Source organism: Pituophis catenifer, unplaced genomic scaffold (genome assembly GCF_029215685.1).
Source record: "Pituophis catenifer annectens isolate HBS135680 unplaced genomic scaffold, rPitCat1.0.hap2 SCAF_4, whole genome shotgun sequence".
Taxonomy (NCBI): domain Eukaryota; kingdom Metazoa; phylum Chordata; class Lepidosauria; order Squamata; family Colubridae; genus Pituophis; species Pituophis catenifer.
This window is the reverse complement of record NW_027256884.1, coordinates 81,160,843-81,182,593: the sequence shown is the minus strand read 5'-3', so window position 1 is coordinate 81,182,593 and position 21,751 is coordinate 81,160,843. Positions and strand designations below refer to the sequence as shown.

Below are 21,751 nucleotides of genomic sequence, written 5' to 3'. Positions count from 1 at the left end.
GCAATCGGAAGGGTCAGGTCGGAGCGGGCCAGTAAGCGTTGCTGGAGTTTTAGGTTCCGCACCCCGCACACGAGCTGGTCCAGGAGCATGTCATCCAGCTCTCTGAACTCACAATGGAGTGCCGCCGAACGCAAGGAAGCCATGTAATCGTTGATTGACTCCCCCTCCTTTTGAGCCCTCTGGTGAAACGCATGTCGTCTCGCTATCTTTGAGGGGGTGGGAGAGTAATGGTGCTTCAATTTTTCGAGCAAAGTCTCCCATGGCACAGCAAACACCGCTTGAGGGGCTACGAGAGCTCTAGCAGTCCCGAAAATCTCGCGCCCACACGAACTAAGAAAGTAGCCCCTCTTCCTGGCGCTAGATAAATCCGAGAGGTCATTTGCTTGTAAAAAACACTCAAACCTCTCCATGTACTCATCCCAGGTTTCCAGGGCTGACTCAAACGGTGTGAAAGGAGGGAGAGTGGTTGCCATCGTGTAGACAGGGTCAGCGTGAGGGCGCGGACTTGGCGTTGTCCTACTGCTGGTGTCTGCAGTCACCGTCACCTCAGACGGATCCCATCCTCGTCGCCACTTGTTGTGTCCACCAACTTTATTAAACGAACAAATCTGAGAAGAACTCATAACGCAAGCAAAGAACAACTCGCCTGACAGCTCCTTAAATAGTTGGTTGTCAGGGCACACTAACCAATCACCGGCAGCTATTCTCCCACTCTCGCAGCTGCTCGCGTCCTAGCCAATCCTCAACGCCTGGCAACAGAGCCGGTTGCGCAGGCGTCGTGTCCCCAAGAATCTAACAGACTCAGCCTCCATTCTTTCGAGGTCAGTAAAAGGAGGACCCAGATTGTTGGGGGCAATAGGCTGACTCTGTAAATCGTTTACAGAGGATTGTAAAGCATTGTGAAGCGGTATATAAGTACTATTGCTATATTCTATATATCTCTTTCTGCAGCCAGTAAGGTGGATGTAATTTGATTTTAAAATATCAAAGTTAATATTATTAAACACATTAAGTTCGAACTGAATGAAACTTCTCTTTGGCAGATGACAACAATTTGTCTGATTTTTCTGTCAAGAACGAACAATAATAAATTACTCAAAAGTTGCTCTAATTTCTACCATTTTATACTATGATCTATTTTATGTCAAATTTTTCTCCTTGGTGTTTAATTTAATTTAATTTAATTTCCAATTTATATACCGCCCTTTTCCCTGAGGACTCAGGGCGGTGTACAGCCAAGATAAGAACATAGAATATAAATATTAAAAACAGTTAAAAATATATATAAATTTGGCCCGAAAGTTAAGAAATCACAAACTGATTAAAAGAATTTAAAAATTTCTTCTTAAGCCAGCCCGGCTTGCTGGAAAAGATGGGTTTTAAGGGCACGACGGAAGGCATTGAGGTCATGGATTCTCCTTATCTCAGGGGGCAACTGATTCCAGAGGGTAGGAGCCCCCACAGAGAAGGCCCTCCCCCTGGGGGTCACCAGCCTACATTGTTTGGCTGATGGCACCCTGAGGAGGCCCTCTCTGTGGGACCGCACGGGTCGATGGGAGGTCGTCGGTAGCAGCAGGCAGTCTTGCAGATAGCTAGGCCCTATGCCATGGAGCGCTTTAAAGGTGACAACCAACACCTTGAAGCGCACCCGGAAGACCACTGGGAGCCAGTGCAGCTCGCGCAGGAGCGGTGTTACATGGGAGCGCCATGTTGCTCCCATCACTACCCGCGCTGCTGCATTCTGGACCAGTTGGAGCCTCCGGGTGCTCTTCAAGGGGAGCACTGCAGTAGTCAAGGTGAGAGGTGACGAGGGCGTGAGTGACTGTGCACAAGGAATCCCGATCGAGAAAGGGCCGCAACTGGCGAATCAGGCGAACCTGACAGAAGGTCCCCCTGGTAACAGCTGTCAGATGTTCCTCCAAAGACAGCTGCCTATCCAGGAGGACTCCCAGATTGCGAGCCCTTTCAGTGGGGGCCAAAGACTCGCCCCCAATAGTCAGTAATGGAGTCAACTGACTATATCGGGATGCCGGGAGCCACAGCCACTCAGTCTTGGAAGGGTTGAGTTTGAGCCTGTTCCTCCCCATCCAGATCCGCACAGCCTCCAGGCACTGGGACATCACTTCAAGGGCATCGTTGGGGTGGCCTGGGGTGGAGATGTACAGCTGGGTGTCATCAGCGTACTGATGGTATCTCACCCCGAAGCCACGGATGATCTCAACCAGCGGCTTCACATAAATGTTGAACAGAAGGGGCGAGAGGACCTATCCCTGCGGCACTCCACAGATGAGAGGCCTCGAGGTCGACCTCTGCTCTCCTGCCAACACAAACTGCGACCGGTCGGAGAGAAAGGAGGAGAACCACCGCAACACAGTGCCTCCCACCCCCAACTCTTCCAGCCGGTGCAGCATGATACCATGATCGATGGTATCAAAAGCCGCTGAGAGGTCTAACAGGACCAGAACAGAGGAGCAACCCCTGTCCCGAGCCCTCCAGAGATCATCAACCAATGCGACCAATGCCGTTTCCGTGCTGTGCCCAGACCTGAAACCCAACTGGAACGGATCTAGATAAGATGTTTCCTCCAGGAATTGTGGAAACTGTCGCGCAACCACACTCTCAACAACCTTCGCAATAAAGCGAAGGTTGGAGACAGGACGATAGTTAGCCAATATTGCCGGATCCAGGGACGGCTTCTTGTTGTCTGAACTGTCCTAAATGAGCATCAAATTTTAATAATTTAATTAATGTGCACATTGATATTACTACTTACAAAACTAGCCAAAAGTAATTTATTAATGTGAACTATTAGTTTGAATATTAAATATATCCTAGGAAACAAAGAAAGCTGCATTTTTTCTTATTTGTTTTATTTATTTTTAGTTTATTTACTTTTGCTTTTACAATATCAGACAGCTGCATTAACATAATTCCAAGTTACATATTAAAAAAGGAAATGTAGAAAATATAAAAAAATCTACCCTCATATAAATAAAAAGTCAGCTACTACCGGTATACAGGTGAAAATTTATCATAAATTTATCATTTTTAAGCTTATGGTTTGGTTCTGTAAATAAGTGCAATAAGCCCAACTGCAGAGAACTTTCAATCCTTTTAGTTTAGTGATGGTATTTATCTCTCAAAATTTGTTTTACCAAAAGTTAATAACTGTACCAAATGATTACCACAAATAAAAACAATTACCCTTTTTTGGACAACCTCTTCAGCATTTTGAGAAATAATTTTGATATATATGCTAGCCTAACATTTTATTTCTATGTAGCCAACCCATATTAAGCAACTCTGTGCCGCTTACAACAACCATAAAGCCATTTCTATTCTTGAGTCAATAAACAAATATAAAATATTGAGAGAAATAATCATGCTCAGATTTAGAAATAATGAACTGAACAATTCAAATTGCCTCAATTAGTATAAAATTAGGGTTATACTTGATGTTCACAGCGTATTACAAATGGACTAATATATGATGAAGCCTAAATGAAAAAATGACAACATAGAAGATAGGCAGGTGAAATATAAAGAGCTAATGTAAGTGATATATGTTAACTGATGCATGTTACTCAGATGCAGATACACATAATGTTTGTCCAGGAATATAGTAGCTGTGGTGGTGCAGTAGTTAGAATGCCGTATTGCAAGCTGACTCTGCCCACTGCTAGGAGTTCGATCCTGACCGGCTTAACGTCGATTTATCCTTCCATCCTTCTGAGGTCAATAAAATGAGGATCCAAATTGTTGGGGGCAATATGCTGGCTCTGCAAACCACTTACAGTAAAGCACTATGAAGTAGTATATAAGTCTAAGTGCTATTGCTATGTATGTGTATACATGTGAGAGGGAGGGAGGGAAGGATATTTATGTGTTCCTGTCCATCTACCTCCACCTACTTACACACACACACACTCTCTTTAAAGAATCTATTGTCCGACACCAATTTTATTAAAACTTTTTCACCAAAGCAGCAACACAATAGTTGTAGACCTGCTTCATACGCAAAAGGCCTGAATCAATACAAGAACAGCTAGTCAGGAGCTGGACAGAAGGACAAAGGTCCTAGCAACTGCACACTTTTATTATTCTGTTGCTTATATCCTTCCAAAATATTGCTAAACCCACACTGCTGGTTGTTGCTTATTAATCACATAGAATTTTAACCTGGGAAGTGGTAGTGGGCTTCATGCTGATAAGTTAATTTTGGCCTAGATTTTTGCTAAGGCATGTAAGTATCTATGACATCTAGAGTTCTGGACAAAGGAAGAGAAGTGATACTAAAGAGCTACAAATTGAAAATATATAGTCAAAGAAGATACAGGAATTCTAAATTCTTCACTCTTCTCTAAAAACTTGCTGCATAAACAAAGAACTGGAAAATAAAGATCTTACAGAAGATAAATTACTTTAGAAACTACTTCAAAGGAATTTAGAGAAATGCAAAATAATTGGCAATCTGTAATTCAAAAAGTTTCTTCTCCCATTCTATACAGAGCTACATCAAGTTTCAACAGAAATACACTGAAGTAATATTTATCAGTCTGTGTAACTATTTGGACAGGTAGACAGTCTTCTGTGCATCCATTTTGCAAACCACCTCAGAAAGCCCTCAAACTGATTGAATTGAGTCTTCAGAAAGCCTTCACCACTAATAGCTGAAGAAACAATCTGAAAAGGCATTCTCAGGAGTGAAGTGTTCCTCTGAATAGTTTAAACAGCTGTAATATTTAATATCCCATTAACGTATAAATGTGCTATTTGATTTGAGTAACTATCAAGAGAGATCTCTGTCATAGCCATCAAAATGGCATATTTTTCTTTTTAAAATGTATATTTTTTACATTGCAGAGTCTAATGTGGTGGTTTGCAACCAGAACAGACATATTAGAAATATTAAAATATTAATGTGAATATAAAGATGTAAATATAAAATATCTACATTAATATAGTTGATCATACCGCACATCAGTATATTTATGCAATAAACAATCAAGAACAAAAACAAACAAACAAAAACAGAAAGGGAAGGGTTTTTTTTTTTATGATTTATGGAAGTAATGGCACAATATAGCCCAAAATACTGCATGTATTTGCATATCCTTTTATGCTAGGATATATATTTTAGAAATTGAAATAATAACATTAAGTTAATAGAACTGTATTTATTTAATTAGCTTTTTAATTCTACCTTCCTCTTCCTATTTTCCCCACAACAACCCTGTGAGATGAATTGGGCTGAGACAAAAGTGACTGGTCCAAAGTGACTTTTTGACTAAGGCAAACTGATTGTCTTGCAAGTTCATGAAATGCAGATGTTGTAATGATTGCAGGGTGTTACTATATGTACGTATATCATAAAACAGTGCAAATTTTAAATTCCTTATTAGACACGTACATTTTAAATTGATAAATTATTACAACAGATGTATTAATGCAAGTTGAAATCTGAGCCAAAATTGTAAAAAACTGACTACAGATGATTGTAGCCAATAGTATTTAGGTACTATGTTTATGTTTAACCTTTCATAATTAAATGCCTCCAACTTCTGAGCATTTTCCATTAATAAAATATTAAAACAAACCGAATACAGCAGGGTTATTTTGCTGGTGGATTTCCATATTTTCTTAGGTCATACTAGCTTCACTGGGAAATAATTATTGACAATATCCAATCTTGTAAATTCATCCAGTTATTGTTAAACTTTTGTTCTAAAAGAATATTTCCCTATTTTGTTTTCTCCAGAGAATATGATTGTATATGCCATCTAGTTTGTGCAATGACTTTTTATTTTGGGATTATAATCTACTAAATTTAGATTTGCAATTTGCAATTGGCAGAGGATGTTCTCAGAAAATCCCCAAAGATGTCGTACAGTCTGATTAGAAATGCATACAGAGAAGATTAATTAATCTTTTATCAACAATACATTACCAGTGGATAAAAAGCATAAATCAAGAACTCATCAACAAGCCTCATATTTTTACTTTCCCAACCTACTGCTTATTCCAGCCTGATCATAGGAAATTGGATATCTTCCCTTCTATATTAAATTAAGCAGTTAACTAAATTCTAGCTAACAAAGCAATTTACGCTAATGAAAATAGAAACTAGTACTTCTGAACTCTTCCTCATAGGTCTTACTAGCAGCTAACACAGTTTTTAACAATGGTTTAGGATTAACATCAAACATAGCTCATTCTGTAATGGTAATTAACGTAATAACTACCAAGTAATTTGTTGGGTTTATGATGCTTCAAACAGTTCCCATTAGTCATACAGACCAATTATTGGCAATCTCAGTGCTCTCCTGTGTACAATGTTAATTATAACTATTGGTAATAAAATGCACAGAAGTTATACAAGTGGTCTGAACACATACAAATATACTATCTAATATTTTGTTTCTCAGCATTAATTTTCAGCACTTCTCTTTTCGTTGTAATCAGTTCTACTGGGCCATATTTACATTATATTAATACCATGCTCATAATATGGTAATACGTTGGTCATACAATAAATAAAAGAATGTGCATTGTTTTCAATTTGACTGGAAAGCAATGCTTTGTAATACACAACACAACATGTGCCTACAGCTCCTTCACCAGCTGGCTGTATAAAGTTGATACTAATTAGGTCTGGGACTCTTAACACTGTTTCTCCCTTCAAATCTCCAGGTCATACACACAACCCAGTTTTATTATTATTATTTTTAAATTATTCTTGGCTATGACATTATGTCAGCTATTGGGCAGTGATATAACACCTATATGTAGGTTTAGTTCCTATTATATGGCTTCAAATTTCAAATGAAAGATTGGGAAGACCCTTGACTAAAATTATATAAATTTTTTTTGGCAAAGGGGGAGGAAACCTGTGTTACCTTCAAGAAACAGAACACACTTATTGTATAAATTTATCTTTTAAATTAATGCTTTTATTACTAGTTTATTTAAATACACCCTCAATTTTTATTTTTTGTTGTTGTTTTTCTCAAATTGTCTTTGTTCCTTCTCTAACTGCATGTTCAGAATGAACAATAACAGTAATGATCCCTTTTTTCCTATGGTTATAAATTTATTTTATTTATTTATTTATTTATTTATTTATTAAATTTTTATACTGCCCCCTCTCTCGAAGGACTCGGGGCGGTGAACAGCCAAAATTAAAAAAACATACAATATAAACATTAAAATACTATAAAAACAAAGTTAAATTTATATTGGCTTCCCCCAATTTAAAACCCCTTACCCATAAAATTCAGCAATTAAAAGATTTTTAACCCAGCCCGGCTTGCTGAAATAAAAAAGTCTTCAGAGCCCGGCGGAAGGTCCGGAGGTCCAGGATCAGTCGTATCCCTGGGGGTAGCTGATTCCAGAGGGCGGGTGCCCCCACAGGGAAGGCTCTTCCCCAAATTTTGTAAATCACTTCAAAACCCAATGGTTTATAATGTCACTTGTATGTATACCATAACCTATGTATGTCTCCATCACAGATATAATACATAAGGTAAAGTATGCATCACTTGGCTCCATTCAGTCGTCTCACCCCCATCCCGATGAAAGGGATTGCAGAGTTGTAAAAAGAAAAAAAAAAAGGATATGTATATGAACGCATTATATATAACATAACATATAATGCATGGATGTTTAAAGTACTATAATGCAACATGTGTGTATGTGTGAATGTATAATATATGTATAATGTAACATGGATGTATAATGCACAATAGTTATAATGCTATATATACATACTGTACATATAATGTATGTATAATATTGTTCAATATTATATGTTATAATATATAATACATATATTATATATGTATTATATGTACTGAATGCTCATATATGCACTTATACATAATGTATTTATACATTAGGTAATGTCTGTATACACAGTACAGTATATTTTTATTAACATATTTTCAAAACAGTATGTGAGTATGTGTGTGTGTGTGTGTGTGTGTGTGTGTGTGTGTGTGTGTGTACCATATATAAAAACAAAATAAAGACTTCAACTTTTTATTATTCAGACCTCCTCCAGATTTTTTGAATTCAGACCACTACAGTTGAGGTTATACTTACAAACAGTTCTAAAAATCTCCATCCTGCCCCCACTCAACCTACTCTGGTCATATTTAGGAAAAGCCTCCTAGCCCTGACACTTTGAATAGAATAAAATACAATTCATTACATAAAGATAAAATAAATATTATTTTTAGCCTCAAATGTTTGAGATCCAGGTTAGATTACTGGACTTCCTGTGAATAAAAATGATTCAGGTAGGAAAGCTATGTCTACGTCCATTTTCTATGACCCTCAGAATTGCTTCTGATCCTAATTGCTGAAACTGATAGTCTGAAACTATCAGACTTCACACTGGGCTTAATTGCAAATCTTGGCTCTCCAGACACATAATCCCATGTTTAGAAACGGGCTTAGTTGTTAGCAAGTTCAAAATTTAATCTTGGGACTTTTCTGAGTTAATAAATATTTGGCCATTCTTCTAATGATTGTTCTATGTCAGTGATGGCAAACCTTTTTGGCACAGAGTGCCCAAACTGGTGCGCGCATGCCGGAGCACCAGAAACTGCCCACAAATGTTGTATGACTCCCAACCCCAAAAGCTGTCTTCCTCTGCTTTTCCTACTTTGATATTAAAGAGAAGCTTGCTTTTAAATATTGATCAAGAAATTGCTTTATACCTCTACTGTTTGCCGAATTCCCATTATTTGCAACTCTGTGGCTATTAATAATACTAGAGTGTCTATCCAATTTGTGACCTCAGGGATTAATTTTAGATCCAGCTTACACTATAACACACTGTCACGTGACCCTGCTTACTAGGAAGAAAAAAAGTAATCTGTTCCAAAATGTTTTAAAAGCATGAATATCCATTTTCTTCAACAGCATTTCAGCAGGGAGCATTATGGGATTAGAAATATTAACCTATATGGTTGGATCTGCTGTAAAATTGAGAATAAAGAGCAGACATTTTTTCTCCCAAAGTTAAACTCAGCTTTGCTGTTACATTGCATTTCACAAACAGGAAATATAAAGAGTTATACCTAATCTGCAATGTAGATTTTGATGGGCAGAATCAACTTGTTAAATTAATAATAAAGTAGGATTTAATGTATCATTCTAGGTGCCATAGGTTCCTAAATAATGAAATATCGGTTGAAAGGTCTACATTACTTTTAAGTCACCAAATTGAAGACTGCTCTGCAAAATAACCTGCAGTAATATTGATGCTTTCAAAATTCATCCATTTTCATTATTTGACATATCATTTCATTTTAAAATGGAACACACAATTTTTTTTAAAGATATACTTGGCCTCTTGGGTGTCTTCTCCACCCCACCCCACCCCAAAAAAGGAGAAAAGCGATCAGAAGGAATGAAACAAAAATGAATCACAGACGGATCTGTAACAAAAGATAACATATTCCTTTTTCCAGCAGATCCTGCATCAATTAAAGACAATTTATCTCTGACGGGTTCTAATTAGGCCTTTAAACTATACCACAGCTTCTGTACCATCTTTATTTATAAGATGATATGGGCATGGATTGGGATGGGGGAGAGAAAGGGAAAGGATTGAGGTATATGGATTTTATAGTCAATGGTAACATACTCATATTCTGCTTATTCTGTAAGGCTGGAGACATCTTGCTGTTTTTCAGCTCTACTTTTAAGAAGTATTCATCAAATACTTTGGCTGCTTCATATAATCAAAAGAGCTTGGTTACATGTTATGATAAAAGTCAGTGTTAAAACAATGATCTGAATATCAGAATTCTTCTTAGGAGAATCATTTTAACATTCTAATAAGCTAAACAGCTATTAATATTCCATCTCATATGACAAAATAATTGTTCTTCTTTGAAAGTGGTGTATATATGGCCATCAAAATCATTTGCTATTTCAATGCCATAACAAAGCATCACAGATAAGTATGTGACAATAATTCACTTTTTCTTTCTTTCTTTCTTTCTTTTATCTTTTCTACCAAATTTAAGTATTGCAGAGCCAATCAATTGTTCACACAGAGAAACTGAGGAAATGCAGCATTCATTATAATAATGAGAAATGTTTTCTCCCAGTCCCTTAGTGATACAGGACATAATGTGGAAACAAGGTTAAAGAAGAACATACTCTTTAGAAAAGATATGAGTACCATTAGCTTCAAATCTTATTCTGAGAGACAAGATTTCAGAATATTTCACTTTAAAAGCTGGAGGAAGATTTGTATCCTTGGTATTCGATACTAAAAATGTTTTTAAAAGTGCATGTTTTAAAAAACTTACTTGCTGGCAATACTGTAAAATCCCTTCTTTTGTCGCAATGCAGCTCTTAGTTCCAGAAGGATCAGATTCCCATTTTCCATTTTGAACATTCATATGCATATTTGATTTGCCACAAAACATGGCTACTTGAGGTTCTGCCAACAGGCCAGCATTTCCATCAGTAGGCACCTAGAAGCAGATATAGATAAGATTATTATATGTTTTTCAATCACAATCTTAAGTGAACACAATTGGTGGGGTATAAAAATTCTAATTATTAAGAGATTTTAAGCAAGAGCAACTTTCAGATTATTTGTGAATTGTGGAGTATATTTCCTGTGAAGCATATATCCTCCTTCTGAGTTATATTGTAAAGATAATTACCTAGTAGAATGTACATAGCAGAGGAAGCTAGATTAGACTGAGAAAAAGTATCTGTGGGTTCACATCATACAGCACTTCCACATAACAAAAACGTTCAGTGTTCTTTTTTAAAAAACTGTAAAGGTAAAATATTATTCCCTTTTTATATGGGGTTAGATATAGCCTCATAACCTCCAGACTATTTGCCTACTCTAGTTGATAAGCACACAAGCATAAGGTTTGTTTATTAGGTTGATAAGGGTACACCAACAGTACTCTTATAGTTTTTTTATTGCTTGATTAAGCATTTTGATTAAGCATACCACCAGGCTGTATTTGGTTTTGCAATGGCATCTTTAAAAATATTTCAAATGGTATATTTATTGGCAACACGGCAGGAAAAATATTAATTTCACTAATACTTGTCTGGAATCAAACTGCAGTATACATACGAAAAACAAATTTCTATAGCCTACATTCCTTACAATTTCCTTCAATGTGCCTTTCAATATTATTTCACTGTGAGTCAAAACTGTGTTTTATTTTCAAAAATCAAAACACAAAAACTATTTCTACTTCCCATCAAGTCCATTTTATGTATTTTAAAATTTTGTTTACATATCATTTATCCAAGTTAAGATCACATTTTAAAATGTTTATTTTTTTTTATTCTGGTTCCATTGTCTAATCAAGAGTTGGCCCATGACACTTAGACCTTTATCAACTTATCTTTAGTCTTCTTAAAACATTGATTGCTATCAAGATGTTCAGTACATAATACTTCAACCATTTAAAAGGCAGTATTTTGTTTTTGTTTTTTTCTTGTACACTGTATCTGATCCTGTCAGGAAACTTTCAGGAGCCCTGGGAATGTTATAAAAGTTCATCCATTTATAACTTAGTAAAAGAAAACATGTTTATATACACAGAACCAAATTGGCTCTCCAAACATGAACACTATGTTCAGATGTTGTAGAATTAGTGGAAAAGGGTATTCTGGCAGCTAATGAAGGGCAGTTTACTAATAACTTATTCTAAAATTGGTAATATTAAGTCAGGAAATAGAAACAATCTTTCTGCCTTATTGGATATTTTATGGAAAATAAAACAAAAAGTATGTCCAAGCATCTCTAAATGATTTCCTAAAGAACCATATTTGCACAGGAATAAATAGCTGGGGCTAAGCTGTTCTACTGTTGGGAAACCCATCACTGAGAAAGAATGACTTGAGCATATGCTAGACATATGCCTTATGAAAACAATGAAATGGTTCACCAAAAGAGGGAAGCATGATTAATGGTTTTCTTTAATGTACATAAACATTTTTCTTTGATTAACTACTGCACCATCCCAAAATACTGTGCAGTGTGGATGGAGGGCATATATTAAATTGCTGTCATAAAAAAGTGAATATTGATTGAAAACCATTTCTATAACATGTAAGACTATATTGTATCTAATTATTTATATGTGTGCTTATTATTAACAATAAAATTAATTGTCATTGCACAAATATGTTTGTATGCCCTGCTTGGGACACAAATAGTTAGCACTCATACATAGTGTTCACACCTGTGATTTTGTTAGATTTCTTTCTCTACAACTGAACCCAGCGGTGAGGTTAATTACATCCCCGTTATCCCTTGTAAAGCCTATGCAATGATTGTATTGTATTTAGATTGGTGTAGTCCCACAATCTTATTTTAATTATCTTGTTTATACATATTTTTAAAGTAAATACCTGTGGTATTGTTTTAATAGTTGATTGTAAGCTGCCCACATTTAGTGGGATGAGTAGCTATATAAATATGATAGAGAGACAGACAGACAGACAAACAGACAGACGAGATATATAGATAACAAAGAAAAAGCAGACTATTTTAATATTATCCCTATGCTAACTCAAATTCCTAATATTAAAAACTGCTAAGACTCCTTACAGCAACTTGATACATTTCAGATATTTTGGTCTCCAATGCTCATAATGCATCACTGATAGCTCTACTGATTGGAGCGTACTCAGATTATAGCTTGAAACATTCAGAAGACACCCACCTAACAAGTCATGTTAGGTCATGTCTTGTACCAAGTATATAACAACAATACATTGAAAGTAATAGATATGAATAGTTTGTTCTTGTCAGCCCTCCCAGGCAAACCAGAAAGGAAGTATGACCACATGACCTACTTTATTCTACTTTACTGAAAGGCTTCATTAACAGAATCTTGAAAATCTCAAAGTACAAACCTCCCACTGTCTCTTATCAGTGTAATTATTTAGGGCAGGTCCTTTCTAAATTTTTTGCTCTGACTGTTAAGCAATTGCAGGCTCCTCCCTCTTTTGTCTGATTCTTGCTTAAGCAGAATCTCTTCTTCTCCTTACTCAAGGTCATTCCTACATACTATTACAGAGCTGGATCTATGTCAAAAATGCATAGAACAGATATTAAAACATCACTTTAATTTTTAAAAAGAAAAACCTCACATAACTTTTTATCTCATATACAGTTAATGAGTGATAACTGATTATGCATCAGTGGAAGGCACTAATATACCTGATGTCATTGTTTTCTCTCACATACATAATATCAAAGATTAAATTTCAGTAAACACCAAATAAAAAAGCATACAAGGACATGTATGATAAATATAACTAATCCAAGATATCTCCTTACCAGTATGTGGTTTAGCAGAGAAATCAAATGGGAGAATGATTGCTAAACTGTTATTAAATATATAATAAGAAAAATGCTTATACCTACAATCACCTCAAAGTAAGGGAATAATGTTCAGTATATAAACCAGAGGGAAATATGCCCATGAGAAAACATTTCTGTTATCAATTTACAGAGTTAAATTACATTCAGGCCTTCTTTAAAGACAACAGCTAATGTGGGTTTTTTTCTGCATGACATAGAAATATTGATAGTGAAATGCTGTTTCATGCTATAACTAGATTAAAACTAAAATGTTACAGTGTCATTGGTTATCAATACCTATAAGTATAGAAAACTGGAATATAAGTCACATAAGGAAATATTTGCACATTAAGCAGTATTATGATCTATACCTCCTCTGCACAACTTAAAATGTCCAATAATTGCATCTAGATAACCACATGAAAGCAAACATTTAACTCAACACAACTGATAACTAATGTGGGATAGTAAATATACTGAATACTTAATTAGGAAATGCCAGCCAGTTCTTAGTGCTATGAAACAGCCATGCTGTGTTCAAGACTTGTTTTAATAATTCAATTAACCAAAAGAAAAATACTGCTGTTATAACAAGTAACCATTTACCTGTCAATGATTATTTGATGATTAACATCCAAATTAACTGAGAAATATGTATGTTACCCTTATAATTGTTATACTTCCATCTAAAATGTGTAATTTTGTGATATATTACTACACATATTTACTTGAATGTAATTGCTGATGAGTTTCCCAGCCTCATTCCTACCTGCTTATGTTTTCAGCATAAATAAGCTACATATCAATTTCCCCAAGCAGTACATTAACTATAAAGTATGTTAAAAATAAGCAAAATGACAAAAGGTTATTTGACTTCCTCCCAATATTATAACCAGAGAACAAGATATATAAATTGGAGAACAATGAATGTATTCATATCTGTCCTAGCTAAAGAATTATGTATGATGTAGGAATTTCTTATCCTTATCCCCTTGAGCAAGATTGCTAAAGATAGCAATTCCATTAGAGAACAGATTATTTAAAAGAATGGTTATGCAAATTTATATCTTATTTGTTAATGAAGAACTGGTTTGTATTCAGCCAGCAAACAATCTATAAGGCTGCTTTAAAAGAGATTAGTTGTGCACTTCTTAACATAACCCTATTAGAGTAGCAAAAGGAAAAATTATATCACTTGTTTCCTATGCAGCAATAGCAGAATCAAGAGAAAGTCAAATCTTTTCTTTCAGATGACTTGTTAAAAAGATTTCAAACAGATTTTACACAAGAATACTTAAGACTTAGAACATAGACTTAGAATAACTTTTTTATCACTTTGAATGTACACTAATCGGCATACATTAAAATGAAATTTCTTTGCATACAGTTCTCAAAGGGTCTCCACCTCTAATATAGACTACATAAACATGACAAAACAAACAAACAAATAAATAAATACAAAATTATGCATATACCCACATATATTATATGACACGGAGTAACAACACAGTTTACTTTGGATATATACATGTACATGGTGAGAGAAACAAATCTTGCAAGTTTATCAGATGGATGCCATAGGGAACAAAGCTGTTACAGAATCTGGAAGTCCTGCTAGAAATATTTTGAAACCTCCTCCCAGAGGGGAGCAACAGAAACAGAATGTGAAGTGGGTATGCTTTGAGCTCTAAGTACCTAGCGCTTATAAGCAGTATTCTGAATGACAGCAAGCTTCCTATAATCTTCTCGGCTGCCCTTACCACTCTCTGAATGGACTTTCTCTCTGAGGCACTGCAGCCACCAAACCAAACAGTAATGTAGTTTGTTAAAAGGCTCTCAATTGTGCCTCTGTAAAAAGTGGCCAGGACAGAAGGAGAAAAATGTGCTCTCCTCATCCGACGCAGGAAATACAGACACTGGTTTGCACACTTCACTAAGGATGATGTGTGGAGAGACCAGTTCTGATTGTTAGTTATTTGTACCCCCAGATATTTAATACTGTTGATCACCTCTACAGCTGCATTGTTGATACTAAGTGCAGTATGACCATGCTGGCTGTTTCTAAAATCTACGATGATCACCTTTGTTTTATTAACATTTAAACCAGGTTACTTTTATTGCACCAGTCCACCAGAGCCTTCACCTCTTCCCTATATGCATCTTCATTGTCGTTCCAGATAAGACCCACCACTGCCATGTCATCTGCATACTTCACAATATGATTTGAAGCAGACTTGGCACAGCAGTCGTGGGTCATCAAGGTGAACAGCAGCGGACTCAAGACACAACCTGTACTCAAGGAAATGGAATTGGAGACTTTTCTTCCAACTCGCACAAACTGGACCTATCAATAAGGAAATCCAGTATCCAATTACATAAAAGTGTATTAAAACCTAATAGGTCTAGTTTGTTTACCAAATGCTTAGGAATGATTGTGTTGAATGGCAAACTAAAATCAATACAAATGAAGATACCAATACAATATATAAATAAATTATGTAGGATACAAATGAAGATAATTTTTGAAAGCCTGAAAGCTGTATTCCAAACCAAGAATCTTTGATGTGCATACAGAATAAAACGGACGTTGCTTACCTGAACGTCCCTTCTCGACGCGCAGCTGGAGAATCCAAAGCTTCGGGTAGTTCAATAGTTGAGTAGCCTACACTGAGTGTGTTCCTTTAAATTTTTCTCTTCAGACACGCCCACTTGCTCAGCAGAGTCCCAGTTTTGTTCACGAAGTAAGGAGCAGTAGAGTGTAAGGAAAAAATCTTCAGCAGCCAAGCTGGGTGGGTTGGATTCTCCAGCTGCGCGTCGAGAAGGGACGTTCAGGTAAGCAACATCCTTTCTCCAATGCGCAGCTTGGAGAATCCAAAGCTTCGGGATGTACCCAAGCAAGTTCAGACAGGGGGGGAGACTGGCTGCTGCACGTCATCTGAAGAGTTGCATACAGCTTGGAGCACACGGCGACCAAAGGACGCCTCCACCGAGGCAAAGGAGTCCACCTTGTAGTGCCGGATGAAGGGATTTAAGGATGACCAGGTAGCCGCCCTGCAGATGTCGGAGACGGACGCATTCTCTGTGGAATCGGTCTGTTCCGAGCTGAATAAGCCCTGGAGATGCAAGATTTGATCCATCTCCCAATTGTTGTAGAAGAAACCTTCCGGCCCATGGAGGCGGGCAGAAAGGAAATGAAGAACGATTCAGATTTTTGGAAATGCTCTGTTCGTTTAATATATCTGCGTAGGGCCCGGAGGACATCTAAGAGGTGCCAGTTTACTTCCCGAGGATGTCGAGGTTCCGGGCAGAAGTTCGAGAGGATCAATTCCTGGGCTCGATGGAAGGAGGAATTTACTTTAGGTAGAAATGAGGGGTCTAGTCTCAGTACGACACAATTCGCGTGAAAAACGCAGAGGTCGCTTCTCACTGACAAGGCCGCAAGTTCAGATATACGGCGAGCCGAAGTAACTGCGACCAGGAACGCCACCTTGAGTGTTAGAAACCGGAGGCTGGTGGAAGCGAGAGGCTCAAATGGAGGGTGCATGAGGGCCTGTAGGACCAAGGTCAGGTCCCAGGACGGGTAGCGATGGATAACTGGTGGACGCAGGTTGGCTGCCCCTCGTAGAAAAGCGTGAATCGTAGGGTCCTGCGAGAGAGGAAGATTTGCGGAAGTAGAGAGAACAGTACTTAGTGCGGCAACCTGGCGACGAAGAGCGTTAGGAGCAAGGTGCTTATCGAGGCCCTCCTGGAGGAATTCCAGAACTTCAGGAACGGAGGCAGACGTCGGGTCCAGGTGAGACTTGGCACACCAGGAGCAAAAGGAAGTCCAAGTTGCATTGTAAATGCGGCATGTAGATGGCCGCCTGGACGCCTGAATAGTGGGGATCACACTGCTGGGCACGTTGACCCTCCTTAGCAAGATCCTCTCAAGTGCCAGGCGGTCAACTGCAACCATTGGGGTTCTGGGTGCAGCATGAGCCCCTGGCTGAGAACGATCCTGTCCCCTGGTATCCGCCATGGCCTTGCCACCGACAGGTCCATCAAATCCGCAAACCAGGACCTCCGAGGCCAGTGGGGTGCGACAAGAATGACATCGGCCCTGTCTGCTATTATCCTGCAAATCAGACGAGGAAGGAGTGGCAGAGGGGGAAAGGCATAGAGGAGACCTCTGGGCCAGAGAGAAGCGAGCGCGTCGACTCCTTCTGCCTGAGGACACGGGTACCGAGAGAAGAACCTGGGAAGGTGTGTGTTGTCGCGGCTGGCGAATAGGTCGACCAGAGGCATGCCGAATCTGTGAACAATTTCGGCGAACAGATCTGGGTGAAGGCACCACTCGGCGTGGTCCAGATGTTGCCTGCTGAGCCAGTCCGCTCTGATGTTCGTGGTCCCGGCAATGTGCTCTGCTGCAAGGGACAGGACATGCACCTCCGCCCAGGCCAGAAGCAGAGTTGTTTCCTCCATAAGTGGCCCTGAGCGGGTCCTCCCTTGGCGGTTTACATGTGCCTTTGCTGTTACATTGTCCGTATGTATCAGGACATGATGCCCCGACACGATCTGCTGGAACCGTTGGAGAGAGAGGCTGATCGCGCGGAGCTCCAGCCAGTTGATCCCTTTGCGGTGATCCTCTGGTGACCACGTACCCTGGGCGATGTGAGAGAGAAGATGACCTCCCCATCCCGACAGGCTGGCGTCCGTTGTCACTACCAGGCGCTGCAGATTCTGAAAGTAGCAGCCCTGCTGCAGGCTTGGGGAAGACTACCAGAGGAGGGACCGTGAGACCTCCGGCGGGAGGGATACTCGTGTGGAAGAGTTGCTCCGTCTGGCCCTCTGAAAGGGTAGGAGGAACCATTGCAGCTGGCGGGAGTGAAACCTCGCCCAAGGGACGAATGACAGGCAGGATATCATTTTGCCAAGCAGGCGGGACAGGAGCAGCAATGCCACCCTCCAGGAGGAGAGGACCTGGGATGTCAATGACTGGAGACTGGAGCACCGATCTGTTGACAGGAACACCTGGCCCTTCACTGAATCTATTACTGTCGCTAGGTGAAGGATTTGAATAGTGGGCTGCAATTGGCTCTTTGGAATGTTGAGGGAGAAGCCATGTTGACGAAGGCAGCGACACACTATACCTAGGTCTTGAGAGGCTCAGACCGGAGAAGGGAAGAGCACCAGAATATCGTCCAAGTAGCAGTGGAGCCGTACCGGCTGTTGACGTAGGTGGGCTGCCACTGCTGCCAGGAGCTTCGTAAAGGTTCTGGGGGTGGAAGAGAGGCCGAAGGGCATTGCCCTGTATTGGAAATACTAGCTGTTGTAGGCAAAGCGGAGGAAACGACGATGGGACAGTCGTATGGGCATGTGGAGGTACGCTTCTTTCAAATCGATAGAAGTCATCCAGTCCGATGGTCGAATGGAAGCCAGAATTGAGCGGAGAGACTCCATTTTGAACTGATGGTAGATGATAAACTCGTTCAGCCTCTTGAGGTCTAATATGCCCCTGTAACCCCCCGACGCTTTGGGAACCAGGAATATGGAGTAGAAGCCGGTCCCGCGATGTTGGGGGGGAACCGGTTCTATGGCCTGGATTTGGAGCAGGTGATGGATTTCTGCCTCCATTAATTGACACTTGGCAAAATTGGACGAGAGAGGGCACTGGACAAAGTGAAAGGGGGGACGGGAACGGAACTCCAGGGTAAGACCTAGACGGATCGTCTGGAGCACCCAGGCATCCGTCGTCGAAACCTCCCACTGAGAAAGAAAATGAGTCAGACGGCCGCGGATGGGAAGGTGGGTGTAGTCATTTTCCTCTTCTGAAGGCACAGGTGCCTGTACCTCGGAAGGGCCGTTTGGGCGCTGGAGTCTTGCGTCCGCGGTCTCTGAAGGAAGGTCTATCGAAAGAGCGATCGAACCCTTGAGAGTCGGACCTGGAAGAGAAGGACCCAGAAGGTCCGGCGTCGGTCCGAAAGGGCTGCCTGGTGGAGTAAGACGAAGGTTTACATTCTGCTCTTCTGTAAGAGGATGGCATGACCTTCTGCTTATCTCTGTCCTCTACAAGGATGGGGTCCAATGTGTCTCCAAAGAGGCGGGAACCCTTGTACGGAGTTGAGGCGAGGTGCCATCTGGACTTTGCATCAGCTCTCCAATTTTTTAGCCACAATAAACGGTGAGATGTAATGAATGACACCAGGGCGCGCGAAGCAAACTTTGCGGCATTGAGCGAAGCGTCCGCCATATATTCAGTAGCCGCCACCAGTTTGTTGACATCTTGGCAGAGGCATGAATCATCAGGAGGGAGGCGCTCCTGAAGTTGGCGGAGCCAGATTAGAGATGCACGGCTGAAGAAGGAAGCCGAGGTGGCAGCCCTAACAGCCCAGGCGGCCGCATTATGTGTACGACAAAAGGTAAACTCAGCTTTCCGATCCTCCGAGCACAGTCCGTCGGCGACGTCGTTGGAGATTACCGAGGAGGCAGTCAGATTGGCTACAGGTGTGTCTACAGTTGGCAACTGAAGGAGTTCTTGGAGACTAGGCACTGAACAATATAGTTTTTTGTCCAGACCCGATGGGGCAGACAAGGAGGAGGGTGTGGACCAGGAACGTTGGACCACCTCGGAGAAGAGCTGCGGGCACGGAATGAAATCTGCTTCAGGCTTGGGCACCGTGAACAGGGTCTCATGTTGTTGAGAAGGACCCGGTTGATCAACCTGCGGGGTCAGATCTGCCATTTTCGTGGTCAATTTGGCTTTGTGTAGAAGGGATTTAAATAGCGAGGGCCTGAAGAGCCCAGAAAAAGCCGGCTTTTCCGGTGGCATATCAGCATCGTCGGATAAATCCATATCCAATAGGTCGGCCTCGTCCTCCTCCGAAGACGACTCCCCGCCATGTCTGTAGTCTGGATGAGAAGCGTCCACGTGTGTCATGGCGGGATACTGGTAAGGGGCCGGCTGGGAGGCCCGAGGCAGAGGCGGCGGAGGAGGATATCGTGGTTGAGGCCAGGCAGCATATTGCACTGGATGTTGAGAGTTTGCTGCCAGAGTGCGGAATACAGTCTCAGATATGATCTGTTGAATGTCATAAGGAAAAGGCGGTGGGACCAGCTCCGTGGCACGCAAACCTGCAGCCATGGGAGTAAATGTCACCTCCGGCTGAGCTCTTTGAGTATGGGAAGTGTTGCACGAGAGGTCCACCGGTCCCATGCAATGGGTCGGAATTGCCTCAGAGAAACAGTCCATGTCAGGTTGTCGATACAAAGGCTGTAGTGGTAGCTGATCAGCCTGATTGATGGGCTGATCGCTTGCTTCAGCCACAGATGATAGTGGGGCTGGTAAGCGTGAGGATGAAGCCTGATTGGACTGCTTGCGTGCCTTCTCAAATTGTCGTTCCAGAGCCTTGTGCCTCATGGAAACGTCCTTGGCTGCAGCGGATGAAGATTTGGACCTCTTCGAAGTTGGAGCGTCAGATGAAGACAATGGATGCGAAGAACGTTTGTGAGACTTCTTACGCTGCCTGTTCTGCTCCGGGTGACGTTCAGGGGAACTGTGAATATCTTCCAGGTCAGAAGAGAGGTCACGTTCGGCCATATTCGAGAACAATTTGGGATAATTGAAATGAAAGTCTTTGTTCTTTTTTTATTATTATTAATTTTTATAACTGAATATTAATTAATTATTATTATTTTTTACAGGTATGAACTGAGGCTCAGACAACAGTGGAAGAACTAAGGCAAGTACAGCAGGTAAGTCCAGAGAGAAAAGGGGGATACAGGAATTCTAGCAGTTGCTCCACGGAGGCAATGTTATTGAGGCCTGATATTGCCAGCAGAAATGACTTTCGGCTCCCAGCAGCCAATTGCGCATGCGCGAAGCAGTTGCTGGGCAGAAAATGGCAGCCGTTGATTCCACTTGCACCGAGGATGGAAGGAATGGCGCTAGGTGAGGGCTGCAGACGAACTGCTGATAGGCGTACCAGGGAGTCCCTTCCTTATTGGCTCCCCTGCAGGTGGAGGCAAACGGTCAGGCTCGGAAGGGGATTTAAGCGAGGCTCATCGAGAGAACAGGCAATTAGGTGCGAGCTGTCATAAACACCAGCTCCCAGCGCTGAGGCGGGCGAAAATGGCGCGTAAATGTCAGAGTCTCCAAGCGCCGCCAAGACACTAGAGGTGGATGAGACTAACCGATGATACGAAGCACGCAGCAGAAGCCTCAAAAGTACTCCCAGCGCTGCGTGGAATGATCGGAGCAGGGAAAGACCACTGTGAAGTCAAAATGCGGTCCAGCGATCGAGGGCTCGGCAAGGAGAGGTTGCGGTGCTGTCCCTGTGTTCCTCAGGCGTGCGATCACTCAGAAGTGATCCAAACGCCGATGGCCAGTCCCAGTGTAATGAGAAAGTG

At 40.7% G+C, this 21,751-nt stretch overlaps 1 protein-coding gene across 4 annotated transcripts in view; it reads right to left on the bottom strand.

Moving 5' to 3' along the window:
- Positions 1-21,751, bottom strand: part of APP (amyloid beta precursor protein) — a 133,452-nt gene that overhangs the window by 77,825 nt on the left and 33,876 nt on the right. For all 4 annotated transcript variants that reach the window (XM_070942641.1, XM_070942639.1, XM_070942638.1 and 1 more), the window contains exon 2: positions 10,326-10,493. In XM_070942641.1, coding sequence (XP_070798742.1) covers positions 10,326-10,493 — 168 coding nt within the window. The remainder of the gene's footprint in view (positions 1-10,325; positions 10,494-21,751) is intronic.